Source organism: Nannospalax galili, unplaced genomic scaffold (assembly GCF_000622305.1).
Source record: "Nannospalax galili isolate Female #2095 unplaced genomic scaffold, S.galili_v1.0 scaffold846, whole genome shotgun sequence".
NCBI lineage: Eukaryota > Metazoa > Chordata > Mammalia > Rodentia > Spalacidae > Nannospalax > Nannospalax galili.
This window is the reverse complement of record NW_008356458.1, coordinates 3098240-3122077: the sequence shown is the minus strand read 5'-3', so window position 1 is coordinate 3122077 and position 23838 is coordinate 3098240. Positions and strand designations below refer to the sequence as shown.

Here is a 23838-nt window from a genome sequence, read left to right as displayed (position 1 = left end):
ACTCCTTTTATATTGTATATGTATACATTGAAAGAAGCCTCTATAGTACGTTTCCATGTGACTTTCAAAAGGTGTTTAGTGTTGTTATCCTTCCTTTTATTCTGTCTTCTGCCCTACCCTCCCATCCCCCACCCCATTAAAACCACTCCTGTCCATTATTCCCCTTTCCCATTTCTTTTCTTTTTAATATTTTATTTGTGATTTTATGTGTATACGTGTATTGCTTGCATGTATGTGAGTGCACTCGTGTCGTGCAATGGTGCGGAGGTCAGAAGAGGGCTTCGGATTCCCCTGGAACTGGAGTTAAGGATGGTTCATGGCCATGTTGTGGGTGCTAGGAATCGAACTTGGGTCCTCCCCTTCCATGAACCATCCATAAATATCCCCTTATTAGTTTCCTGCTCTCTGAAATTTACCAATTAAAGCACACCTATTTAAAGACTTAAAGCTAGCACCTACTTATGAGAGGGAACATGCAATCCTTGTCTTCTGGATCTGGGTTACCTCATTCAGGATGATGTTTTCAGTTTCATTCATTTACCTGTAAATTTCATTTTTTTTGTTTTATTTTTTGGTCTTTTTGAGACAGGGTCTCCCTCAGCTGTTCTGGAACTCACTATGTAGACCAGGTTGGCCTTGAACTCACAGAGATCCACCTGCTGGGATTAAAGGCGTGTGCCAGCACGCCTGGCTATTCTCTTTTTCTTTTTATAAATTTATTTTCATTATTTTTGTATGAGTGCATTGCCTGCATGTGTGCAAATGCACCTGTGTCATGCAGTGCCCACAGTAGGACAGAAGTGGACTTTGGATCCCCTGGAACTGGAGTTACAGATGCTTGTTAGCTGCCATGTGGGTGCTGGGATTTTAACCCAAGTCTTCTGTAAGAACAGCCAGTTCTCTTAACCATTGAGCCATCTCTCCAGTCCCCAATTTTGTTTTTCTTAATGGCTGAATAATATTCCATTGTGTAAATGCACCATTCCTTCATTATCCATTCATCAGCTGATGGGCATCTAGGTTGATTTTTATGTCCTGGCTATTGTAAATACAGCAGCAATGAACATGACAAACAGGTATCTCTGTAGTAGGATAAAGAGTCCTTTGGCCATATGCCCAAGAGTGGTATGGCTGGATAACGTGGGAGATATCATTAGCTTTTTGTGAAACCACCACACTGATTTCCGCAATGGATGTACCAGTTCGCACTTTTACCATCAGTGAATAATTGTGAATAATTGTGAATAATTTCCTTCCCCACATCCCCGGCAGAATTTGTCAATGTTTGTTTTTTGAATCTTAGCATTCTGACTGGGGTAAGATGAAATCTCAAAGTAGTTTTAATTTGCATTTTTCTGATGTCTAAAGATATTGAACATTAAAAAATATTTCTTAGCCATTTGTGTTTCATCATTTGAGAACTTTCTGTTTAGTTCCTTGCTCCAATTTTTAATTGAGTTTTTTTATGTTTAGTTTTATGAGTTCTTTGTATATTCTAGATACTAAGCCTCTGTCAGATGTATGGCTGGTAAGGTCCTTTTCTTATTCTGTAGGTTGCCTCCTCACTCAAATGATGCTGTCCTTTGCTGCACAGAAGCTTCTCATATTCATGAGGTCTCATTGTCAATTTTTGGTCTTACTGCCTGAGCTACTGGGATCATGTTCAGATAGTTCTTTCTTGTGCCTATAAATTCCAGTGTATTCCTCACTTTCTACTCTATCATACTCAAGGTATTAGGCCATATGTTGAGGTATTTAATCCATTTAGAGTTGAGCGTTGTGCAGGGTGAGAAATTGAGGCCTAGTTTCATTCTTCTGCATGCAGCTATCCAGTTTGACCAGCACCATTTGTATAATATGTTGTTTTTTGTCTAATGTGTGATTTTTCTCCCTTTGTCAAAAATCAGGTGACTGTAAGTGGATGGACTTATACCTGGGTCCTCAATTCTATTCCACTGATCAATGTATTGTTTTTATGCCAGTACCATTCTGTTTCTATTATGATAGCTCTGTAGTATAATTTGAGACTGGGGATGGTGATGCTTCTAGTAATTGTTGTATTGTTTAGGATTGTTTTGGCTGTCCTGGGTTTTTTGTATTTCCATATGAAATTTGAGATTATTTTTTCAATTTTTGTGAAGAATTGTGTTGGAATTTTAATGGGAACGTCATTGAATATGTAGACTGTTTTTGGCAGGATGGCCATTTTCACAATATTAATCTTATTGATTTATGAACATGGAAGGTCTTTCCATCTTCTGGTATCTTTCTTAATGTCCTAAAGTTTTTATTATACAAGTCTTTTACTTCATTGGTTAGATTTATCCCAAGACATTTTATTTTTGAGGCCATCTTGAATGGAATCACTTTCCTGGTTTCTTTCTCAGTGTGTTTGCTGTTGGTATTTGGAAAGATACTGATTGTTGTGTGTTAATTTTGTATCCTGATACTTTACTGACTGGCTTTATCAGTTCTAGGAGTTTTCTGGCAGAGTCTTTAAGTACTTTTTTAATGTATAGAATCATATCATCTTGCCTTATGATTTTAATGGGAATGCTCTGAGTTTTTACCCATTTAGTAGAATGTTGGTTATGGACTGGTTGTATATTGGCTTTATAGTATTGAAATATGTCCCCTGTATCCTTAGATTCTCCATGACTTTTATTATGAATGGACATTGGATTTTGTCAAAGGCCTTTTCTGCCTAATGAGATGACAATGTGATTTATGTCCTTGATTCTGGTTATGTGGTGGATTACATTTATTAATTTACATATGTTGAATCATTCCTGCATCTCTAGGATGAAGCAAAACTTGATCATGGTGTATAATATTTTTGATGTGTCCTCCTACTCAGTTTGTAAGTGTTTTATTGATATCTGGTGTATCTATATTCATCAGAGAGTGGCCTATAATTTTCCTTTTCGTTGGGTCTTTGTCTAGTTTTATCAGGCTAATGCTGGTTTCATATAAGTAATTTAGGAGTGTTTCTTCCTTTTCAACTTTATAAAATAATTTGAGGACTGTTGGTATTAATTCTATTTTGAAGGTTTGGTAGAATTCTGTGTTGACTCCATCTGGTCCTGGGCTCCTTTTAGTTGAGAAATTTTTAATCATTGCATTGATCTCATTGGTTGTTATGGGTATGTATCAATTACTTATGGAATTTTTATTTAATTTTGATAGGCCATACATATCTAGAAATTTATCCTTTTTTAAAAGATGTTCCAGTTTAGTGGAATGCAGATTTTAAATTATATCATATTGATTTTTAAATTTTCTCAGAGCTGTTGTAAAGTTTCCCTTTTCATCTCTGAGTTTATTCATTTGAGCCTTCTCTTTTTTTGGTTAATTTGACTAAAGTTTTTTCAATTTTGTTGATATTTTTGAATAACCAACTCTTTGTTTCCTTGGTTCTTTGTATTGTTTTCTTTGTTTCTATTTCATTGATTTCAAACTTGATTTTATTTATCTCTTCCCATCTACTGTTTTTAGGCGTGTTGTTTGTTCTTGGTTTTCCAGGACCTGGTGCATCTTTATTAATGAATTATTAGTATTTATAATTTTCTGATGTAGGCACTTGATGCTACAATTTTCCTCTTAGGACTGCCTTCTTTGTGTCCCATAGATTTTTATATGTTGTATTTTCATTTTCACTCAATTCTAGCGGGAATTTTTAAGTTTCCTTTTTGATTTCTCCCTGATCCAATTTTCATTCAGTATTATGTTATTTAGTTTCCATGAGTTTATGCACTTTTCCCGTTTCTATTTTTGTTTGTATATCTTCATTCCTTCGTGGTCAGATAGAATACAGGGTGTTATTTCAATTTTCCTAAATTTGTGGAGACTTCCTTTGTGCCCTAATACTTAGTTACTTTTCTGTTGCTGTGCTAGAAACATTGACCAAAGCAACTTATAAAAGGAAGAGTTTATTTGAGTTTATGGTTCCAGGGGAATTACAGTCACTCATGGCAGTGAGGCATGGTGGTCAGGGGTGGCTAAAGCAGGAGAGGAAGCTAAGAGAAGCTCTAAGATAGGCTCTCACATCTTCTAGCAGGTACGGGAAGCAAGAGAGCGAATGGAGATCTGGTAAGGCTTAAGAACTCTCTAAGCCTTCCTCCAGCACAGTCACACCTTTAAGACCTCCTAAAACAGCACCGCCAATTGCAGCCAAAAATGTCCAAATACTTGGAGCCTATGGGGCACATTCTCATTCAAACCACCACAGCTGTAATATGTAGTTAATTTTGGAATAAGTTCCATGGAATGCTGAGAAAAATATGTATTCTTTGGTGTTTGGGTGGAAAGTTCTGTAAGTGTCTCTTAGGTGCATTTGATTTATGATGTCATTTAACTCCAGAATTTCTCTAGTATCTGTATGACCTGTCTACTAGTGACAGTGAGGCAATGAAGCCACTCACTATCACTGTTTTGGAGTCAACCTGTGCTTTAGCTAGAATAGTTTCTTTTATGAAATTGGTTGCCCTTGTGTTTTGGAATGGAGTATCTTCTTGTATTTTTCCTTTAATGAGTATGGGACTGGAGATATGAGTCAGCAGTTAAGAGCACTGCCTGCTCTTGCAAAAGACCTGGGTTCGAATCTCAGTACCCACATGGCAGCTGAAAACCATCTGTAACTCCACATCCAGGGGATCGGACGCCCCCTTTTGACCTCCAAGGGCACTGCATGACACAGGTGCACTTACATACATGAAGGCAATACATTCACACATAAAACAAAAATAATAAAATAGTTAAAAAATGAAATGAAGACCAAGCCTACAAATCATAGGTATAGGAGGAGAAGAAACACAAGTCAAAAGCACAGAAAACATTTTAAACAAACCATACAAGAAAACTTCCCAAATCGAAGGAAAGAGATACTTATCAAGACACAAGAGGCATACAGAACAGCAATGTGAATAGTAATAGGTTTCTTGACAAGTGGTTGCAATATCAAAAGACAGGATGTGTGGAGTTTTGGCAAACATATAAAATAGTCAACATGGAGGAAAGGGTTTATGGTAAAGAAGTCAAATATATGTCAACACAGAAACAGTAGTTCTGTAGGCACTCACATATTTAGCAGCCAGCTATAACAATTATCACCTCATGGCCCATTTGTCCCATTTGTCCTGTTTGACCCATTTTTGCAGAAGCAAATCCTCAATAGCACATATTACATATATTGCATTTGGTTATTAAATCCTTTATTTGTTTTGTTTCGGTTTTGGGTTTTATTTAGACAGAGTTCAGACCGATCTAAAGCTCACAGGCTTACCTGACTCTGGCCTCAACCTGCTGAATAGCTGGGATTAAGACCAGGTACCACCACCCCAGACCACAGGTGTGTTATTTTGATCTGTAGGTTCCATTTTCATTTTATTTTTGTTTTGGTCTTGCATTCTGTTTGCTGATGAAACTGTAGAACAATCATTATTAAACTTTAATGTGAGCCAGTTGTGGTTGCTCAGGTGTGTAACACCAGTACTCTAGAGGCCACAGCAGCAGGGTGAAGAGTTCAAGGCCAGCCTGGAGTATATAACCAGAGTCTGTCAAAAGCAAACAAACATGTTTGGAGTGCATTGGAATTATCTGGAGAACTTGTTAAAACTATGCAGCTGGGCATAGTGGTACACTGTTGTGATCCCAACACCTGGCAAGATGGTTGCTGAAAATTTAAGGCTAGGTTGTCTACATTGCAAGTTTCAGATCAAGCAGGATACATAGTACCTTTCAAAAAGCAGTAAAAGAAAAGAAGACCCAGGTGGGAGATGTCTCAGTGGATAAGAACACTTGCTGTGCAAGTGTTACCACTCTAGTTTCATTTGCAGCACCAACATAGAAACCTGGGCGTGGTGGCACCTGTAACTCTAGTGCTTTGAGAAGCAATAGAGACAGGAGGGGATCACTGGAGTTTCCTGGGCACCAATGTAGCTCCAAGTTCAGTGAGAGATCCTGTCTCCAAGGAATAAAGCAGAAAATGATAGAGCAGGATATTTGACCTCCTCCTCAGACCTTGGCGTCAACATGGGGACCCTGGCCATGTGCGCATACACCACTCATATATACACACATTCCTTCTCTCTCTTTGTCACACACACACACACACACACACACACACACACACACACACACACAAAGACATCACAAATTGCTGTGTTCTTTTCCCAGAGATTTGGATTTAATATCGCATTCCTAATAAGGTACTAGGTGATGCCCACCCTGCTGGTGTGGGACAAAACTTTGAGAATGGCTGTTGCATAATTCAATCATCTAGATTTACCTAAATCTACCCGCTGGTATACTGTTCTTCAATTTGTTCATCTACTTCCTGTTTGGGACCATTTATTGAATTGCCCTATAATGGTTCAAATTGAGAATTTCAAGTCAGATTCCTTGGATTTAAGTCTTGCATTTGACGCTTAGTTGCCACGTGTGATTCGTGCAAGTCACTTAAGAGTTGTATCAACCCAATATTCCAGGATCATTGTGAAGCTTAAATGAGAATTTAAAAAATGGAGTGCTTATTTCATACTTAGCAAATGCTGAATAAATATGATTATTATTTTTCAACCACGAAATCACCGAGGGGTTCATAGTCTGTAAAGTGTTTTACTGTGTTCCGCAGTTCTAACATTAGCAGAACTCCCACTAAACTACCTGGAAGCTTTCCTGGCCCACTGCTTAAGCCAGCCCAGGCCACCCCTTTAAGGAGGGCGGGCCACGTGACCGGACGTATCACATGACTCACGGAACAACATGGCTGCGCCCGCACGAGGAGAGGCTTTTGGGTGCTGCAGCCGGCTGGCTCGTATCTTACTGGTGCCGCTGCTCTTGCTGGTGTGCGGGGCGGCGGGGAGCGAAGAGGCCAGGGCTGGAGAAGGCGCGGCGTCCCTCGCGGGCTCGTGCGGCTGCGGCTCTCCCCAGCGGCCCGGGGTCCCCGGCAGCTCGGCGGCCGCACATAGGTACTCCCGGGAGGCGAACGCCCCGGGCCCAGGCCAGCGGCCGCTCGCGCTCACCAAGGTGCTCCTTACGTTCCTCGGGTCGTGTAGGTTCTGCACCTGGCTGGGATGGGGCCAGGTTTAGGGGAGCTCTGGAAGGCCAGGGAAGGGTATAACCACACCCCAAATCGCTGCGTGTGGATCCCATTTGACAGGGCGTGAGGTCCTCACCTCCCTCCCCACCCTAAGGTGGGCAGGGTTTTGTGGCTGTGTTTATTTCCGATCCTTAACAGAGTTTAGTTTGACTCTTGTCCTTGCTTACCTCTGACCCCTCTTCCTTCCTCTTTCCTTCTTCCTCTACCCTGTCATTTTGATGAAGAACTAAGAACTTGAAACCAAACAGATTATGGTTTCAGTTCCTCTGAGTAACTGTGGAGCCGCTTGTCAAATTACTTGAGGTCGATTTGAGTGGTTTCTGCTTCTTGAGAGCAGAGACTTGTGTAATTTATCCTGTCGTGTTTAGCACTTTGAAGATAAGTCAAGTATACCAGCTTCATTGCTTTTAGTAATGTCTCTTGCACAATGCTTAGATGTGTTAGTCGTAAGGATCTGTAGATAAATACAGAAATGAAAGAATTGGTTCTTTGTTCTACTCACCAGATGCTTCATATATTTGGGTGCTTTTGTGGACTCAAGTAGTGGGAATTCACCCCAGGGCTTCCGAGTAGCACTTTTTATTTTCCTATAGCTAGATTCTCAATGTTAATTCTCACCAGTGTTCAGGACTTGGTAATAGGGTAAGTTTCCTTGCAGGCCTTACCTAACCTTTCCCGTCCTTCCTTCAGTATTTCCATATATTGCCACAGTACTGTGTATTCGCTGTGGCATGGCAATTATTAACAATGTGTATCTGCAGATTTCACTCTCCAGCTGGGTTGTGGGTGTGGAAGATGAACCATGGTTAGTTTCTCAGACATAGAGGGTTGGAAGTTGGTAGCTGGGCATCTCTTTATGTCCTCATCCTGTGTTTAAATGACAGGGCAGATACTCTGCATTACTGGTGTATGATGAGAAATCCTGATTTCTGTTCTCTAACTAGCAGGGTAACTGACCTTCTCTCCATTTTTCTAAAGAAGACTTCCCCTGATGTGTATGCTGTATATACTATTAGGGCAGTTGGCTTATTTGCATATATGCATCCATCTGCCTCCAAGTTCTGTCTAGGCCTTCTGGTACTAACACTCCTCATTTTTGAATGCTCCATCTTTCTATAGATTACAAAAATGAGATGTGGAGTGCTGTCGTCTCTTCAGTTGGGTTTACAAGATGTACAATTTTGATGCCTCTAAGAGTGGTTTTGTACTCCAACTGCATGCTACTCTGGTCATCCTTGGCTGGTCTTATATTATTTTCTGTAATGTTAAGGACACCCCAAAGCACATTGTAGGAGTGCATAATGTATTCTGAGAAACATGATTTAAGGTTTTCTGGGAGTAATAGTTTTTATACTTTTCAGTGTCACACTATTTAGGTGTGTGTGTGTGTTTGTGTATGTGTGTATATAATTTTATATGATGAACACTTGCAAAATGAGGGACACAAAGTAAATAGCATTGGGCTATAAGAGTTTTACAGTTCAATGGAAAAGCTATGGCAATATGAATCATCTAAGAAACAATATACATATTTAAAATTTTGACTTAAATTCCCTCTGGTTCAAAAAATACAATTCTTGAGCCTGGCATGGTTGCATACACTTTCAAATCCAACATTTGGAATGCAAAGGCAGGCAGATCTCCGTGAGTTAGAGGCTGGCCTGGTCTACGTAGTGAGTTCCAGGCCAGCCAGGGCTACATAGTGAGACCCTGTCTCAAAAACAAAAACAGCCAAGAAAACAGTTCTTGCAGCTAGGAAGGCTCAGTAAGAGTACTTGCTGAGCAAACATGAAGACCTGAATTCAGATTCTTAGCACTCCCGTAAAAAGCTGGGCCTGGCCACAAATGCCTGTAACCCCAGTGTTGGGGGTGGGGTGGGGTGGAAGTGGGAGACACAAACAGGATAGCTGGGGGCTTGCTGACCAGCCAGCTGGCCTAGCTGGAAAAATGGGGAGCTCCAGGTTCAGTGAGAGATCCTGTCTTAAGTGAATAAGGTAGAGGAGGACTCCTGTGTTGACCTCTGGCGTCTGCACCTGCACCCATGCACACGTACTTGCACACACACACACACCACACAAGTAAAATAAATGTAATTCTCACAGAGAAAATTTCCCTAATATCTTTCTCTATTATGTATTATTTTGTAACAAGAAAAATGTTTTAATATCCATGAACTTATAGAAGAGTTGTTTGAGAAGGAAGGTATTTAGAATGGAGATGCTAAATATTCATGTGGCATGCCAGTATATACAGATGCATAGCCTGTATGTGTAGATAATACAGTGTTTTCCTGTCTGGGGATGTTTCCTCAGGTGTAAAGGTACAGTTGATGGGTATCTATTTTATAAAACCTTTTTTCCAGGAGTTGATTTTTCAGTCCTAGAAGTCGCATTTTGTCATTGCACAATGGCAACTTGTCTGTTTTGTTTACTGTGGTTGCCTGTTATCTTACTCCACAATGGACACAGTTTTAGACCTGTTTTCATCTCTATACCCTCCAAGTGCATAACTTATTTTTGGTGCTCTGCAACAATTCCTGGAATGATCTGTTGTCTTTTTTGGTGGTTGCAATATTGAGAAAGTTCCTTGGGAGTAAAGAATATTGAGTACTTTTAAAAGAAACCTTTGTAAAAATGTCCTGCCTTATTCACACTCCCAAGAATTCTGTGCAGTGTATTATCTTTGAGTTTACAGCTGAGGCAACTGAGGCTTCATGAATTAAATTTCAGCACGGGAAGAAAGTTTCCTCTACTAATAATGTCTGTCTGTGGTGTGAACCAAAAAGCCCTGTGTACATAGCTAAAGCAGCAAGTAGTTGGTGGACAGATTCTGAGATCTTATTTCTCTTGTTATTCATCCAGCTTTCTGTTGAGGCTTTTAAGTTTAAGGAGTAGAAAGAAGGAATTGGAAGAGCTGCACAAAGTTGCGTGTGAGCTAATTTCATTAAAAATTCAACTTCATTCGTTCATTCATTCATTCATTCGTGTGTGTGTGTGTCTACATACCACAGTGCACATGTTGAGGTTAGGGGACAACTTGTAGGACCCAGTTCTCAGTTTCTACCATATGGTCCTGCATATTGAACTCAGGTTGTTGGACTTGGTGGTAAATGCATTTACCTACTGAGCCACCTTGCTGGCCTGCTTAGTTTTTGTGTGCAGGACAAAATTCTACTGGAACGTGAAAACAACAGTGAAGAAGAGGACATTTATAGACTTTGAGAAGTTTGGGAATCCGTATGGACTTAGACACAGCTGGATCCAAGGCATCAGGCAGAATCTCTGGGTCTGTCCTTGACCATCCCTTGGGTCATCTCCTTTAGTTTTGGCTGTTGCCAGTTAGTATCTCTTCTCTTTCTAAACTAATTGGAAGAGGAAGAGTTCCCTTCTTGGTGACTCTAGCAAAAGTTCCCTGATAAACTTTAATTGAACTTGGGCTTATTCCTACTTGCATCTTTTTGGTCACAAGAATGACTTGATTCTCCAGGCCTTGGACACAGGAGATGTAGTTAAGCCATCTAGCTGGCTACCCATGGGCCACATGTGCTTAGTGAAGTCAAGAAGTGGTTTTCCAAAGGAGACTTCAGATGCTTTTGCATGTTAGGGGAATAGGTGCTGGGTGGGCAAAACTAGCAGATGCCTACCGCACTTGACAGCATGCATAGCTTTAAGATGGTTTTAGCAATAATAGTCTATTATTTTTGTTTCTAATGTGTATGAGAGTATTGCCTGCATGTATGTAAGTGCACTTGTGTGATGCTAACTGGAGTTATGGATGGTTGTTAGCCCCCATGTGGGTGCTGGGAATTGAACCTGGGTCCTCTACAAGAACAGCCAGTGCTCTTAACTGCCGAGCCATCTCTCCAGCCCCCTGGAATGATTCTTGACTTCACTTATGCTTGTCTTTTAAAAACAAATATGAATTTATTATCTGTGTGTTTATGCTTGAGTGTATGTGCACATGCATTGTGGAGGGTGTGCTGGATAGCTGCAGTTGCCAGCTTGACACACCTGAGTGGAAGGAACCTCGATTGAGGAATTTCTTCCACTGGACTGGCCTGTGGCCATGTCTGTGGTGCATTTTCTTGATTGTTGAGTGATGTGGAGGGCCCTGCTCACTGTGGGCAAGGACACCCCTGGGTGGGTGGTCCTGGGTTGTATAAGAAAGCAGGCTTAGCACCTGCTAAGGGAGCAAGCCAGTAAGCAGTGTTCCTTCATGGTCTGTGCTTGAGGTTCCTGCCCTGAGTTTGGCTTCTCTTGATGATGAATGTAAGCCAAATAAACCCTTTCCTCCCCGCATTGGTTTTGATCACCTTTTTTTTTTTTTTTTTTTTTTTTTTTTTTATCATGGCAATAGGAAGTAACTATAACAGGAGTCAAAGGACAAATTTGTGGAATGGGTACTCTCTGTGTAGTGTTACATGGGTTCCAGGTATCGAACTCAGGCTGCCAGTCTTACACAGCAAGCATCTTTACCCTCACAACCATCTTACCCACTCCTGTCTTGAGTAGCAGTGGCAGAAGCTATTGTGTAGTAGAGGGTTTTAACTCACCTTTAGACACTGCAAAGAATGGATTGTTTGACCCTGGCCCTTCCATGAAGACATAGTTAAAATAGTCTTTAAATTTGACTTGGGATCCAGTAGGTAAGAAATCTGAATGTATGGAATTTCACTAGAATGGACATTTTACAGTTGTAGAACAGAAAACCTCAGTATAAACTAGGAATTATGATCCTCTCAGAACAGTTGGAGCTCGTTTTATCTTCAGCCTCCTGAATGGAAACTTGGCCTCTTCAGTAGTCTTTATCTCTGCTGGTTAATCAAAGAAGGGAAAGAATCTAGGCCAGAAGCCCACAGTACAAGCTGGGATGGCTTTCAGATTGCTGGTATTTACCTTGAGGGAGATGAGTATGAGGAAAGCACTAGCAATTGTAGAAATTCAATGTGTACAGGGTGCGGGCTCAGCTTTGAGCTGAGAGATGCACAGCAGTTCTCATAGCAAGACCTTTTGTTGGCTATGGGAGCTCTTTTTTCCTCTAAGACTTTTAGAAAATCTTCTTTGTTTTGGGGAGAGAGCCTTACTGTGTAGCCTAGGCTAGCCTTGAACACCCAGTACTCCTGCCTCTTAAGTGATAACTGGTATATACCACCAAACCTAGCTCTTCATGATATTCTGTTTGAAATCTTAAGTTTTCTACATTTCTGCAGAGCTACTTTTTTTTTTTTTTTTTTAATACAAAACCTGATTTCTCTTCTTAGGATTGTCGAGTCTTGTATCCCAGGCATTGATGTGTTTCACTGTGATCCTGACCTGTTACCCATGGCTGAGACTTACAGATGAAATAGACTTTAGATTATTTTATTTATGAATAATACAGATAACAAATTGCTCCTCATGTTTATGATCTTACATATTCAGTCACTAAAGATCCTTTGAGTGTCTACTTTGGGTCATGTGCCATAGGGTGTGCCAGGAATTTAGAAATGAAAAGTTCATTTCTGGCTAATAAGGAGCCTAAGATCTAGATAAGGTGAAAACATGTAACTAATGGGGCTGTGAAGACAGCTCAGTCAGTAAAGTGCTTGCCTTGTAAGCATGAAGACCGAGTTTGATCCCCAGAACCATGTGAAAATCTGGGTGTGGTAACAGATGCTTGTAATCCCAGCACTGGGGAATCAAGAGAGGAGGGTCCTTGAGGCTTGTTGACCAGTCAGTCTAGCCTAACTGGTGAGCTCCAGGCCAATGGGAGACCCTGTCTCAACCGAGGTGGACTGTGTTCCTGAGGATGACACCGAGGTTGTTCTCTGGCATCCACAGGTGCACACACATGTACACACACACAGAAACACAACATTAAAAAAAGAAAATGTGTACTTAATTTGTGTGTGAAAGATTACTTTTTAAAATTTATTTTTTATTTTATTTATTTTTATTTATTTTTCGGTCACATATAAGTGTAACTTAAAAGATAAATCTCACCAACCATGGTGCTCATGCCTGTAATCCCAGCACTCTCCACTGGCCTTGAACTCACAGAGATCCACCTGCCTCTGCCTCCCGAGTGCTGGGATTAAAGGTGTGTGCCACCACGCCTGGCTAAAATTTATTTTTATTTTATGTGAATGAGTGTTTTGCCTGCATATGTACATATGTACAAACCCATGAAGGCTGGAAGAGGATGTTGGATTCCCTGGAACTGGAGTTACAGACAGTTGTTAGCCACCATGTGGGTGCTGGGAACTGAACCTGGGTTCTTTGCAAGAGCAGCCATTGCTCTTAACTGCTGTGCCATCTCTCCAGCCTGAGAGATATGATAGATATGCATCTTAGGTATACATCAGAAGACTCAAAATGAAGTGTTCCTAACCCAGCTAAGGGAAGGATATGTAGACAGTTGAGACCTGAGAAGGAGATAATCCTTGAACAATCACATAATTTACAGAGACAAATTTAATTGCAGTCAAGTACAAGTTAGAGGTAATGAGTGGTTAGGCTCTGATGTTTAGATATTTTACCCTGAATGTGATGGGAATTCCTGAATAATTATTTTCATTTTATGTGTATTAGTGTTTTGTGTGAAAGAATGTAAGTGTACCATATAAGCACAGTGCCTACAGAGCTCAGAAGGAGGAGTTAGATCCCCTGGAACTGGAGTTAAGGACAGTTGTTAGCCTCCATGTGGGTGCTGGGAACCGAACTCTGGTCCTTTGCGAGAGTAGCCAGTGTGCTTAACTTCTGAGCCTTCTCTCCAACCAGGACATGTCATCTTTCAATCAGTCAATCATTCATTCATTCATTCATTCATTCATTCATTCATTCATTCATCTATTCATTCATTTTGAGGCAGAGTCTCACTACATAGCCCTGGCTGACTTAGAACTCTCTATGTAGATCAGACTGTCCTGGAACTTGTAGAGATCCACTCGCCTCTTCCTCCTGACTGCTGGATTGTCTCTTTTGGTTTTTTAATAAGATCCTACATTTACACGGTTCTAAATTCAAGAAAAATTTGGGTGTAGAGAACGTTTCGATTCACTTAATAACATTCCCATCATACAACCATTGCATGTGTTGTTGATGTGTTTTTCCAGAGGTCTGGTCTGCCAACACGAGCAAATCTAAACATTGGTGAGTCTGTAGTCACTCTTATCTTACATCTTTTCACACACATCATAACATCTCACATACGACTGGGCACTTTGCTTTGTTCCTATTGTTCTATCTTGGTGACATCTTTCCATGCCATCATCCCGAAACCTTCCTTTTGGCTGGGTGTGGTGACACACACATTTAATCCCAGCACTCCGGAGGCAGAGGCAGGCAGATCTTTGTAAGATGGAGGCCAGCCTGGACTGGTCTGGGTCTACATAGTGAGACCTGTCTCAAAAAACAAAACAAAACAACAACCAAAAAACAAACAAAAACTTCCTCTTATTCTTTTCTTTTCTTATGTCTACCTTATTTGACATTTTCTAGATGGCCTACAATTTGCTTAAGCAAGCCACTGTTAATGGATGTTTAGGTTGTTCTTTTTTAGATTTATTTTTTAATTTTATGTGTGTGTGTGTGTGTGTGTGTGTGTGTGTGTGTGTGTGTGTTTGTGTGATATGTGTGTAGATGCCTGAAGACTCTAGAAGAGGGAATCTGATCTCCTGGAGCTGGAGTTACATGCAGTTGTGAGACACCTGATGGTGCTGGGAGCTGAACTCGGATCCTGTGGAAGAGGCAGCAAGTGTTCTTAACTGCTGAGCGATGTCTCCAGCCCTCATTTCTAAACTTTTTTTTTTTTTTTTTTTTTTTTTTGTGATAGAGCTGTGGTAAATTGTGTTGTTTACAGAACACTGACATTTTCAGAAAGCTCAGCAGGGACTTAAACATTTGCCAATGAGTGATTGGATAAAATGATTGGATGGCAGAGGCAGGGAGGGGTGTGAAAGGGTGAGGCCAGAGGCAGTGAGACCACCAAAGAGGCTACTGCAGTTATCTGGGAATCCAGAAGACAGCCAGTAAGGTAAGAGAACCAGTAAGGCTAGGTGACCTATGGGTGATAGGATTTGTACTTAGGTAGTCAAGATTTATTTCTTGGGATAGGAATGATACATTGGACAAATATCACTCCAGTTACTTAGATGAAAATAGCGCTGTTAGGATTGGGAAAAACATGCACATAACTGAAGTAACCATTAGCAGAGAGTCTGTAGCAGTAGAAAATCGGGTCAGTAGTCCTTGAGTTCCCAAGAGTTATTCTAACTCTTCCACTCTTACTGCTAAACCACATTCTCCTCCTCACCTAATTATTTCTTTGATTTCTCCTCCTTAATTGATTTGAACTCTTTTGTAGATCAGAAACTTGACAGTTCACAAGGTACCAAGAGGTCTGTGAATTGGCTTTTTATTTGCATGATTTTAAAGCTAGACATTATGTCTGCAGAGAGTGTTCTGACAGGTGGTGTGCTTGAGAGCCTGTTTTTAACAGACATAATTCATACACCATATCAGTCACTCTTTAAAAGTGTACAGTTCAGTGATTTTTTTTTTAGTGAAGTCAAAACTAATATCACTACCTAATTCCAGAACATTTCAGCATCTTCAAAGGAACCCCATACCCATTAAGTACACATTCCCCATTTGTACAGAGCCCCTGGGTAGCACAAATCTACTTTGTATTTCTTGGGATTTTTCCTAGTTTGAATACTTTATTTTTACGTGTGTGTGTGTGTATAGTGTGTGTGTGTAGGTGTGTGTATATGCTTCTTTCCATGTGTGTGGATAAACGTGTGTAGATGCGCATGTACATGTGCATGAGTACATGTGGAGGCCTGAGGTTGGTGTTGAGAATCATCTTCCATGGCTGTTCTACCTTATTCACTGAGGCAGGGCCTCTCAGTCAAACTCAGAGCTCTCCCGCATGGCTAGTCTCTAGCAAGAATGCTCTGGGGATCCCATCTCCACCTTCTGAGGCTGGAATTACAGGTGAGACACCTCACCCACCTGACATTTATGTGGGTTCTGGGGATCCTAACCCCAGTCCTCATATTTGTATGGTAAGCATTTTAACCACTCTATCTCTCCAGTCTCCCCAATATATTCTGTGAATGGATTCCTGTGTAGCCTTCCTGGGAATGGATTGTTTCCCCTAGAGTCATGTTATCAGATTCATCACTGTTGTACTTCATTCTTTTTATGGGTGATCAATGTGCCATTTGTTGTGTATACCATATTTTTTACATATTCATCAGTTGATGGACATTTAAGTTGTTTCCACTTCTTTGTTATTACAAATAATACTGCTATATGAATGGGTTTTTTTCATCCTATTTTATTTTTGAGGGTTTCTGATAATGCTACATTCTGAACATACAAAGGGTACAAAATGAATTTTTTTTGCAAGAATATTTCAAAGGTTGGTGCCAGTCTATCATTGTCTGCAAAGCACCTTCACGTACTGTTACTCTATGTCCATAGTTTTGGCCTGTACTGAAATGTAGGTGGGGAAGAGGGTCCCCTAGAGGGGTCTTAGTCTCATTCATAAAGGAATTGAAGAATGGACCCAAACAGCGGAAAGTGAGCAGATTTAGAGACCTACATGACTGTGGCTGGTCAAAAGTTCTGCGGAGTTCTGCATTACAAGGTGGGATTCCAGGCAGGAAAAATTCGCTATCTCATTAATGCACTAGGTATTCTGCCCATCTGTTTAGCATAACTTAAGTTGAACCTGCCTTCCTAACACCTCAGTTTTTTTTAACTTTTACAAAAACTTTATTGAGAATTTCATACATGCATATAAGCTGTTTGGATCAAATCCGTGTCCACTCCCTTCCAACACCTCCCATATCTCCCCATCACTTTTTTTTTCTTTTTTCTTCTTTTATTTATTTCTTTATTTTTATGGGGCTTTGGGGTACTCTAACATTTCCCCCTCTGAAGAGGTAACCCTAAAATCTTTTAAGGATTAGATACAAGCTCCCAAATACTTTTGACATTTTTGGCCTTTGGAATAGAGTATGTTGCTAAAAGTCCTAAGGACATTTTGACTTTTAGCCAAGGAACTGGCTACTTTTCTTTGGGGTCTTTCAACCCTAACTGCCTAGCCAATTCCTACCTCCTATTCTTACCACGCCATTCTCAAAAGGGGTTACCCAGATTGTCAATAGGGAATCGGGATGCAGATGCTTGGTTTCTTCCATGCTGAACAGGGACGCAGGGTGAGGCAACTGGAGTACCCCTTCAGTGGGTCTATCTAAAAATCTCTCAAATTGCATAATTCTTATCTCTAAGGGGAAAAGAAAGTCCTTGAATTGTGACTAGGAGATGTGAAGGAGAAGTAAAGGCGAGAGTAATTAGCATTACAAGTTCTAGAGAGGGAACTAGAAAAAAGAACAGGGCTATTTTCAAATGTTCATATGAGAGTCCATTGAAATTTCTTGACAAGGGATTTTTAAAATGATGAATTTATTTTTATTTGTACAAGTGTTTTGACCACCAGTACGTTTATTGGTTTGTGTGTAGTTCCCATGAAGATGAGAAGAGGGTGACAGAGGGGCCATGTGGGTGCTGGAAATTCAACCCAGGTGCTCTTGAAGAACAGGAAGTGCATAGGCCCTGAGCCGCCTCTCCAGCCCCAATGTGAATGCTTTTTTGAACAAGCCTTTGTGTGGACATACACTTCATTTCTCTTGGATAAAAACCTAGTAGTAGAATGGCAAGGCTTTGGGGTAGTACCTTTTTTCATTTCTGAGGAATTGCTGAACTGTATTAGTGGCTGCATTGTTTTACATTCATACCAGCAGGGTAGGAAGGTTCCAGTCTCTGTTCATCTTCACCATCAGTTGTCATGGTGTTATAGCCACTCTGGTGGATCTGTAGAGCTGTCACTCTTCAGAAGATGTGCGAATTGCATTTCTGTAATGTCCTGTAGTTATGAGCAGGGACCAGCACTTTAAAAACTATTTTAAATTATGTGTACCTATGTATATGTGCGCATGAGTGCAGGTACTAGTAGAGACTAGAAGAGGCTGTTGTTACAGGCAGTTGTGAGCCTCCAGACATGGGTACTGGGAACCAGTACCCAAGAGCAGCCAAGTGCTGAGCCATTTTTCTAGCCCCAGACCTGCATTTTTTTTTTCAATCTTTTTGAGACTGGGTCTCCCTGTAGCCTCAGCTGGCCTAGAGCTTGCTTTGTAGACCAGGGTGGCCTCAAACTCACAGAGCTCCAGCTGCCTCTGCCTCCTGAATGCTGGGACTAAAGGTGTGCGCCACCACTCCTGGCAGACAATTTTCTGTGCATCCTCAGACCCTGTGTTCAGTCCTGCAGGTACAGTTGTGAGCAGAGTGGTCTCAGTCTCTCCTCTTTTGGTATTTAGAGCTCGTATGAGGAGAGGAGGTAGCTCAGAAAAAAGTAATTGCAATGCTTTAAAATTGAAAAAGAAAAGAGAATTTTTCAAAGAAAATGTATAAAGAAAAAAATGCAACATTTTTGTATGTGTGTGTTGTATGTATGGTGGTGTGTTTGCCTGTGGCTGTGCTGGTGGAGACCAGAAGTTGATGTCCAGTGACTCAGTCACTCTCCACCTTATGTTTTGAGACAGGGTCTCTCACTCAACTTGGAGATCACTGTTTTGGCTAGACTGGCTGGCCAGTGAGCCTCTCTGACCCCCAGTGCTGGGGTTACAGACCTGTTGTACCCCTACCCCCTAACTTTTATGTGGGTGCTGGGGATGTGAACTCAGGTCCTCATGCTTATGCAGCAAGCACTTTACCCACAGAGACATCTCCCAGCCCTTGATTTTACTAGTTTCATGTAGATTTCTGTGGTAGGGGTTTTAAGCTTTGGGTGCTTGGTGTGTGCTAGGAACTTTACAGCTCTCTCAGGTACACTTTGATTTTGATTAATGATTCCTGTGTTTCTGTCGCTGTAGATGGTCCCCATCCCTGCTGGAGTATTTACAATGGGCACAGATGATCCTCAGATCAAGCAGGATGGGGAAGCCCCCGCAAGGAGCGTTGCTATTGATGCCTTTTACATGGATGCCTATGAAGTCAGTAATGCGGAATTTGAGAAGTTTGTGAACTCGACTGGCTATTTGACAGAGGTAATGGGGCTGGGACTAGAAGAGAGAACTTGATCTTTTCCAGAACTTGAAGAAGGATTTAGTAACAATGAACAGCGACCACTTTTACTTTGTGCCCAGCACTGTGGTAAACACATGAATGTATATTTCATCTAATTTCTCACAGCAGCCCCATGAAGCAACAAGCTGAGGATTAGAAAAGTGATTCATCCTAATTACACAGCCGGTTGCTGATGGCAATCAAGCATAGCCAGTGTGAACCCCAGAACTGGTGTTCCTAACCTTTTTGCTGCATTGTGTTTGTGCTTGAATCCGCCAGAGCGGGCTGTTGCCCACTAGGATTTTTGAAAGCACAGATGGTGTGTAAAGTAAGTCCATTCGTATTCTCAGTAAACTGCAGTCTGGTTGTCCCAGAAGTGTACTGTATTTCATAAGTGAGAGCTGCTGAAGTACACTTTGCATTTTAAAAAATATATTAGTTTTATTAATTTTTGAGATTTTCATGCATGCATAAAGATTTATTTTATTTTTTAAGTTATTTGTGCATATGTGTGTACATGTATGTAGGTGCCCATGGCCGCCAGAAGAGGGTGTCAGACTTCATGGAACTGGAGTTACAGGTGGTTGTGAGCCCCTGGTCATGGGTGTTAGGAACTGAACTCAGATTCTTTACAAGAGCAGTGTATTCTTAACACCTGAACCCTCTCTCTAGCCCCTCAGCTTTTCATTTTTGTGTCTTTATTCCAATGCCTTGACAACTCACAAAATCTTTTTTGGCTGTTTTAGGCCTTTTCCTGTGGTTACTAAATCACAGTGCAAGGCTCTGCAAGAGGATGCTTGTCCCAAATGGGAATGAGGTGGGGAGAGAGTTTTTCTGGTTTATGAATGTTTCTGTGAGAATCTCAAAAATACTTGTTTTCTAAATCACATCCCATTTTCTCTCACCAAAACCTTTACCCTTTTCTTATTTTGTGAAATCCCTACTTTTTTATTTTTGGCACCAAATATCTTTTTTTAATTTGGAAAAAAATCCATTTGGGAGTGAATGCCAAAGGCAAAATAACATTCAGTTTGGTTTTGCACTGTCACATTTCTTTGGAATTTCTTAAAATATATAAATAGTTGTAAATCTTGTTTGTGAGTATATGTAGTAAGCAAAAGTCGGGGTTTTTTTTCACATCCGTTTTCAACTCAATTTCATCAGTAGTCTGTTTAAGTTGGAGCGTTAATGTGTGTGAACGTGTGTATACGCGAGTGTGCAGGTGTGCTTACCCATGTGGGTACATGTGGAGGCCAGAAGTTGACATCAGGATGTCTTTTTCATTTATTCCTTTACCTTGTTATTAAAATTCTTTTAACTGTATCTCTGTTTTTTAGTGTATCTGTCTTTATATGTATGTTGGGGGGTGGGTAATGTGCATGTGTGTGTAGATGCCCACAGAGGCCAGAGAGGATGTTACACCCCTGGAGCTGGAATTACAGGTTGTTATAATCCACCTGATGCTCCACTTTATCTTTTAAGAGGATCTCTCTCTGAACCTGGAGAGTGTACTTTTGGCTGGATTGGCTGACCAGTGAGCTTGGGATCTTCTTAGCTCCACCTGTCCCCCAACACTGATGTGGTTACCACACCTGACTTTTACCTGCATGCTGGAGATCTGAAGTCAGGTCTTCATGCTAGTGCAGTGAGCTCTTTAACCACTGAACCATGTCTCCAACCCTACAGAGTTCTAGGGGAAGAAGATTTTTATAGACCAGGGTTATCCTTCAGGATTAGCTAGGAGAAGCAGAATGGAGGGTATCTAAGAGCAGGGATGGGGGAGTCTTGTAGCTCCACATTTACAGTCTTTACCTTCACTTATGATGCAGACAACAAGCCATGATAAAGTGCATACAGAACTTTGTCAACAAGAGAACTCAGAGACAGACATTGTTAATCATGTTGTTTGCATTCATCCCCATCTTGAGATGTGAGGCTTGACTGGATCTTATTTCATGTATTAGTGAGGTGCATACACACCACATGCTGTGTTGCTGTGATAAAATACTCTGACCAGAGCCAATTCCAGGAGGATAGCATTTATTTGGCGTATTGCAGTTCATCCTTGAGGGAAGTCAGGGCAGATTAGGACAGAAACCTGGATGCAAGGAAGCAAGGACTATGGAGGAATGCTGCTTACTAGCTTACTCCTCTGGCCTGGGCTCAGCCTGCTTTCTTGTATAGCCCAAGCCCACCTGCCCAGGGGTGGTACCATCCACAGTGGGCTGAGCCCTCCTACATCCCTCAATAATCAAGAAAACACCTCACAGGTAAGCCCACAGGCTGGTCTGATAGAGGAAATTCCCTGATTGAAGTTTCTTCTTCCAGGTGTGTCAAGTTGACAACCAGTGCCAACCAGGGCACCACAATGGCACAAATTTGTTTTATTATTATTTTAAGTAGTTGTTTTAGTCTTAGTATTTGTCTGTTGATTTTATTTTGTTCATTTAAATGTCTCACTCTGAGAAGAAGTTCTCAGCTTCACAATTCCTGAGGGATGTAGGGCACAAAAAAGTGTAGGATCCTTGCCTTAAACACAGTGCTCTTCATGTTTTTGTGGTGTTTTACAGACCCCTCCCTCCCCCGACCTTTCCAGCTTCTTTGTTCTTCCCCTTCTCACCATGTCCTGTCCCTGCTGCTCCTGTTTGTGTCTCTTGAATGGAGACAGTCTTCCCATCTTGTAGCTTTGCCTGTAGTTTTCTTCTGTGTGGAACCCACAGCTCCCTTGCTTTCCCTTTGCTGTGGCCCACTCCCTCAGTCATTACCGTTGAAATGTCTCTCTCAAGGAGCCTTCTGCTCACTACCAGAGAAGAGTATTATTAACCCATTCTACCTTACAGAGTGAAATGAAGTGATAATTATTTTTGTTCCTTTTTTTGCTTGGGTTTTTTTTTTTTTTTTTTTTTCTGTGTGTGTCCTTACATTTAAGCCCATTTAAGGCAAAGATTGCTCCCTTGCTGAGGATCTAGGATCGATAGGCAATTAATAGTTGCTGGGGGAGGAAGAGCTATTTTCCTGCTCAAATTCCTGTATATAACCCTAATGAAGCTCACTGACACACACACACACACACACACACACACACACCCCAGAGAGAGAGAGAGAGAGACAGAGACAGAGAGATAGAGATAGGCAGAGAGAGAGGTAGAAGGAAACAGAAGAAAAGGAAGGGGATTAGTGAAAGTAGAAAGAGAGGATAATAGGGGTAGATATGATCAAAATACATTATATACATGTGTGAAAATGTAACAATGAAACTCATTATATATAATTAATATATACTTACACAAACATTTCAAAAGACAAAAGAGCCAGGCATGGGAGTGCCTAACTTTAATCCTAGCACTCGAGAGACAGAGCAGGTGGATGTCTGTGAGATTGAGATCAGCCTGATCTACATAGCTAGTTCCAGGCCAGCTGAGGCTACAGGGACACCCTATCTCAAAAACAAAAGACAAAGAAGATCATACTTATATAATATTGACCAAACCAGGCATGTATTAAGTTTTGATGTGTGTTTTTGAGTGAACAAGGTGGTTGGGTTTTTAGGCATGGTGGTGTCACTAAGAACGGAGGAAGACCAGGGGCTCTTGTGAGGCCTGATGTACAGGGGTCCAGCGCTCAGTTAATTTCACCTAATGAGGACAGTCCAAGCTGGGAGGGAGAATGTGGGAGGCATTACAAGTACTGGTTGTAGTTGATATGAGGAGACTGAAATAGACTGTCTAGCAGTCAGTCAATGCATTTCTCTTGAGCCCGCTGTGTCAGAACCACCAGATTTACCTTAGGCAGGGCTTTTGGCTTCCTTCCAGCCCCCATAATTAGAATCTCTGGGGTTGGAGATCAGCAGTCTGAGTTTTAACAAGCTGGCTGTGTGATCTCAACTGTGCAAGCTGATGAGCTGCTGGCCTAGTACAAGAAGCTCAGAAAGCCAGACACAGAGCTCTGAGAAGCAGTAGTGTCCAAGGCTATGTATTTCAGGGGATGAATAAGGACAGTCAGAAATTTAGTAGGGAAACTAGAACATAGAGTCACAGGTGCTAAAAGACAAAGGATTCCATTTTCAGGACAGATATCCATGAAGATTTGAGATACTAATGTTACATAAGATTATTAAAATACAGATGTCATCTGATGTTTACACTGGTCATTTGACAGTTGTAGACACATAGAATGTGTCAGGGAATCAACAAGCAGTGGCATTTAATTCTTTTAGGCAGATGCTTACTTACATAATTTCCCATCTATGGACTCTTTCACTTCTCATTGTCCTTTGTAATATTGGGGAAATGTGTTCTTTTTTTTTTATTTTTAAAAATGATTTATTTAATAACAACATACTTAGAAGAAGCATATCATTACAACATAATTGACATATTCAATAACGTTTTCCTGAGGTAGGATGCATCTCTTTCAAATTTGGCTGTAAATTTTTAGGTTTACAGTTGAATTATTACAGTTATACAATATTGTACTCAGTATAAACCAACAACTACTTTTTAAAGTACCTTTCTATATAAGTCTTCATGTCATTTACAAGTCACAGATACATCAATAAAATCCATTGCAATTAGATTACTATAAAAGAACATCAATTGAAAAGTTTATTTTTAATACTGTGAATAA

At 40.9% G+C, this 23838-nt stretch overlaps 1 protein-coding gene across 6 annotated transcripts in view; it reads left to right on the top strand.

The window, feature by feature from the left end:
• The first annotated feature begins 6738 nt into the window (after positions 1-6738).
• The window catches only part of Sumf1 (sulfatase modifying factor 1), a 97934-nt gene continuing 80834 nt past the window's right edge, over positions 6739-23838 (top strand). For all 6 annotated transcript variants that reach the window (XM_029556911.1, XM_017803617.2, XM_008854566.3 and 3 more), the window contains exons 1-2: positions 6739-7026; positions 19020-19193. In XM_029556911.1, the coding sequence (XP_029412771.1) occupies positions 6763-7026; positions 19020-19193 (438 nt within the window). In that variant the 5' untranslated portion in view covers positions 6739-6762. The remainder of the gene's footprint in view (positions 7027-19019; positions 19194-23838) is intronic.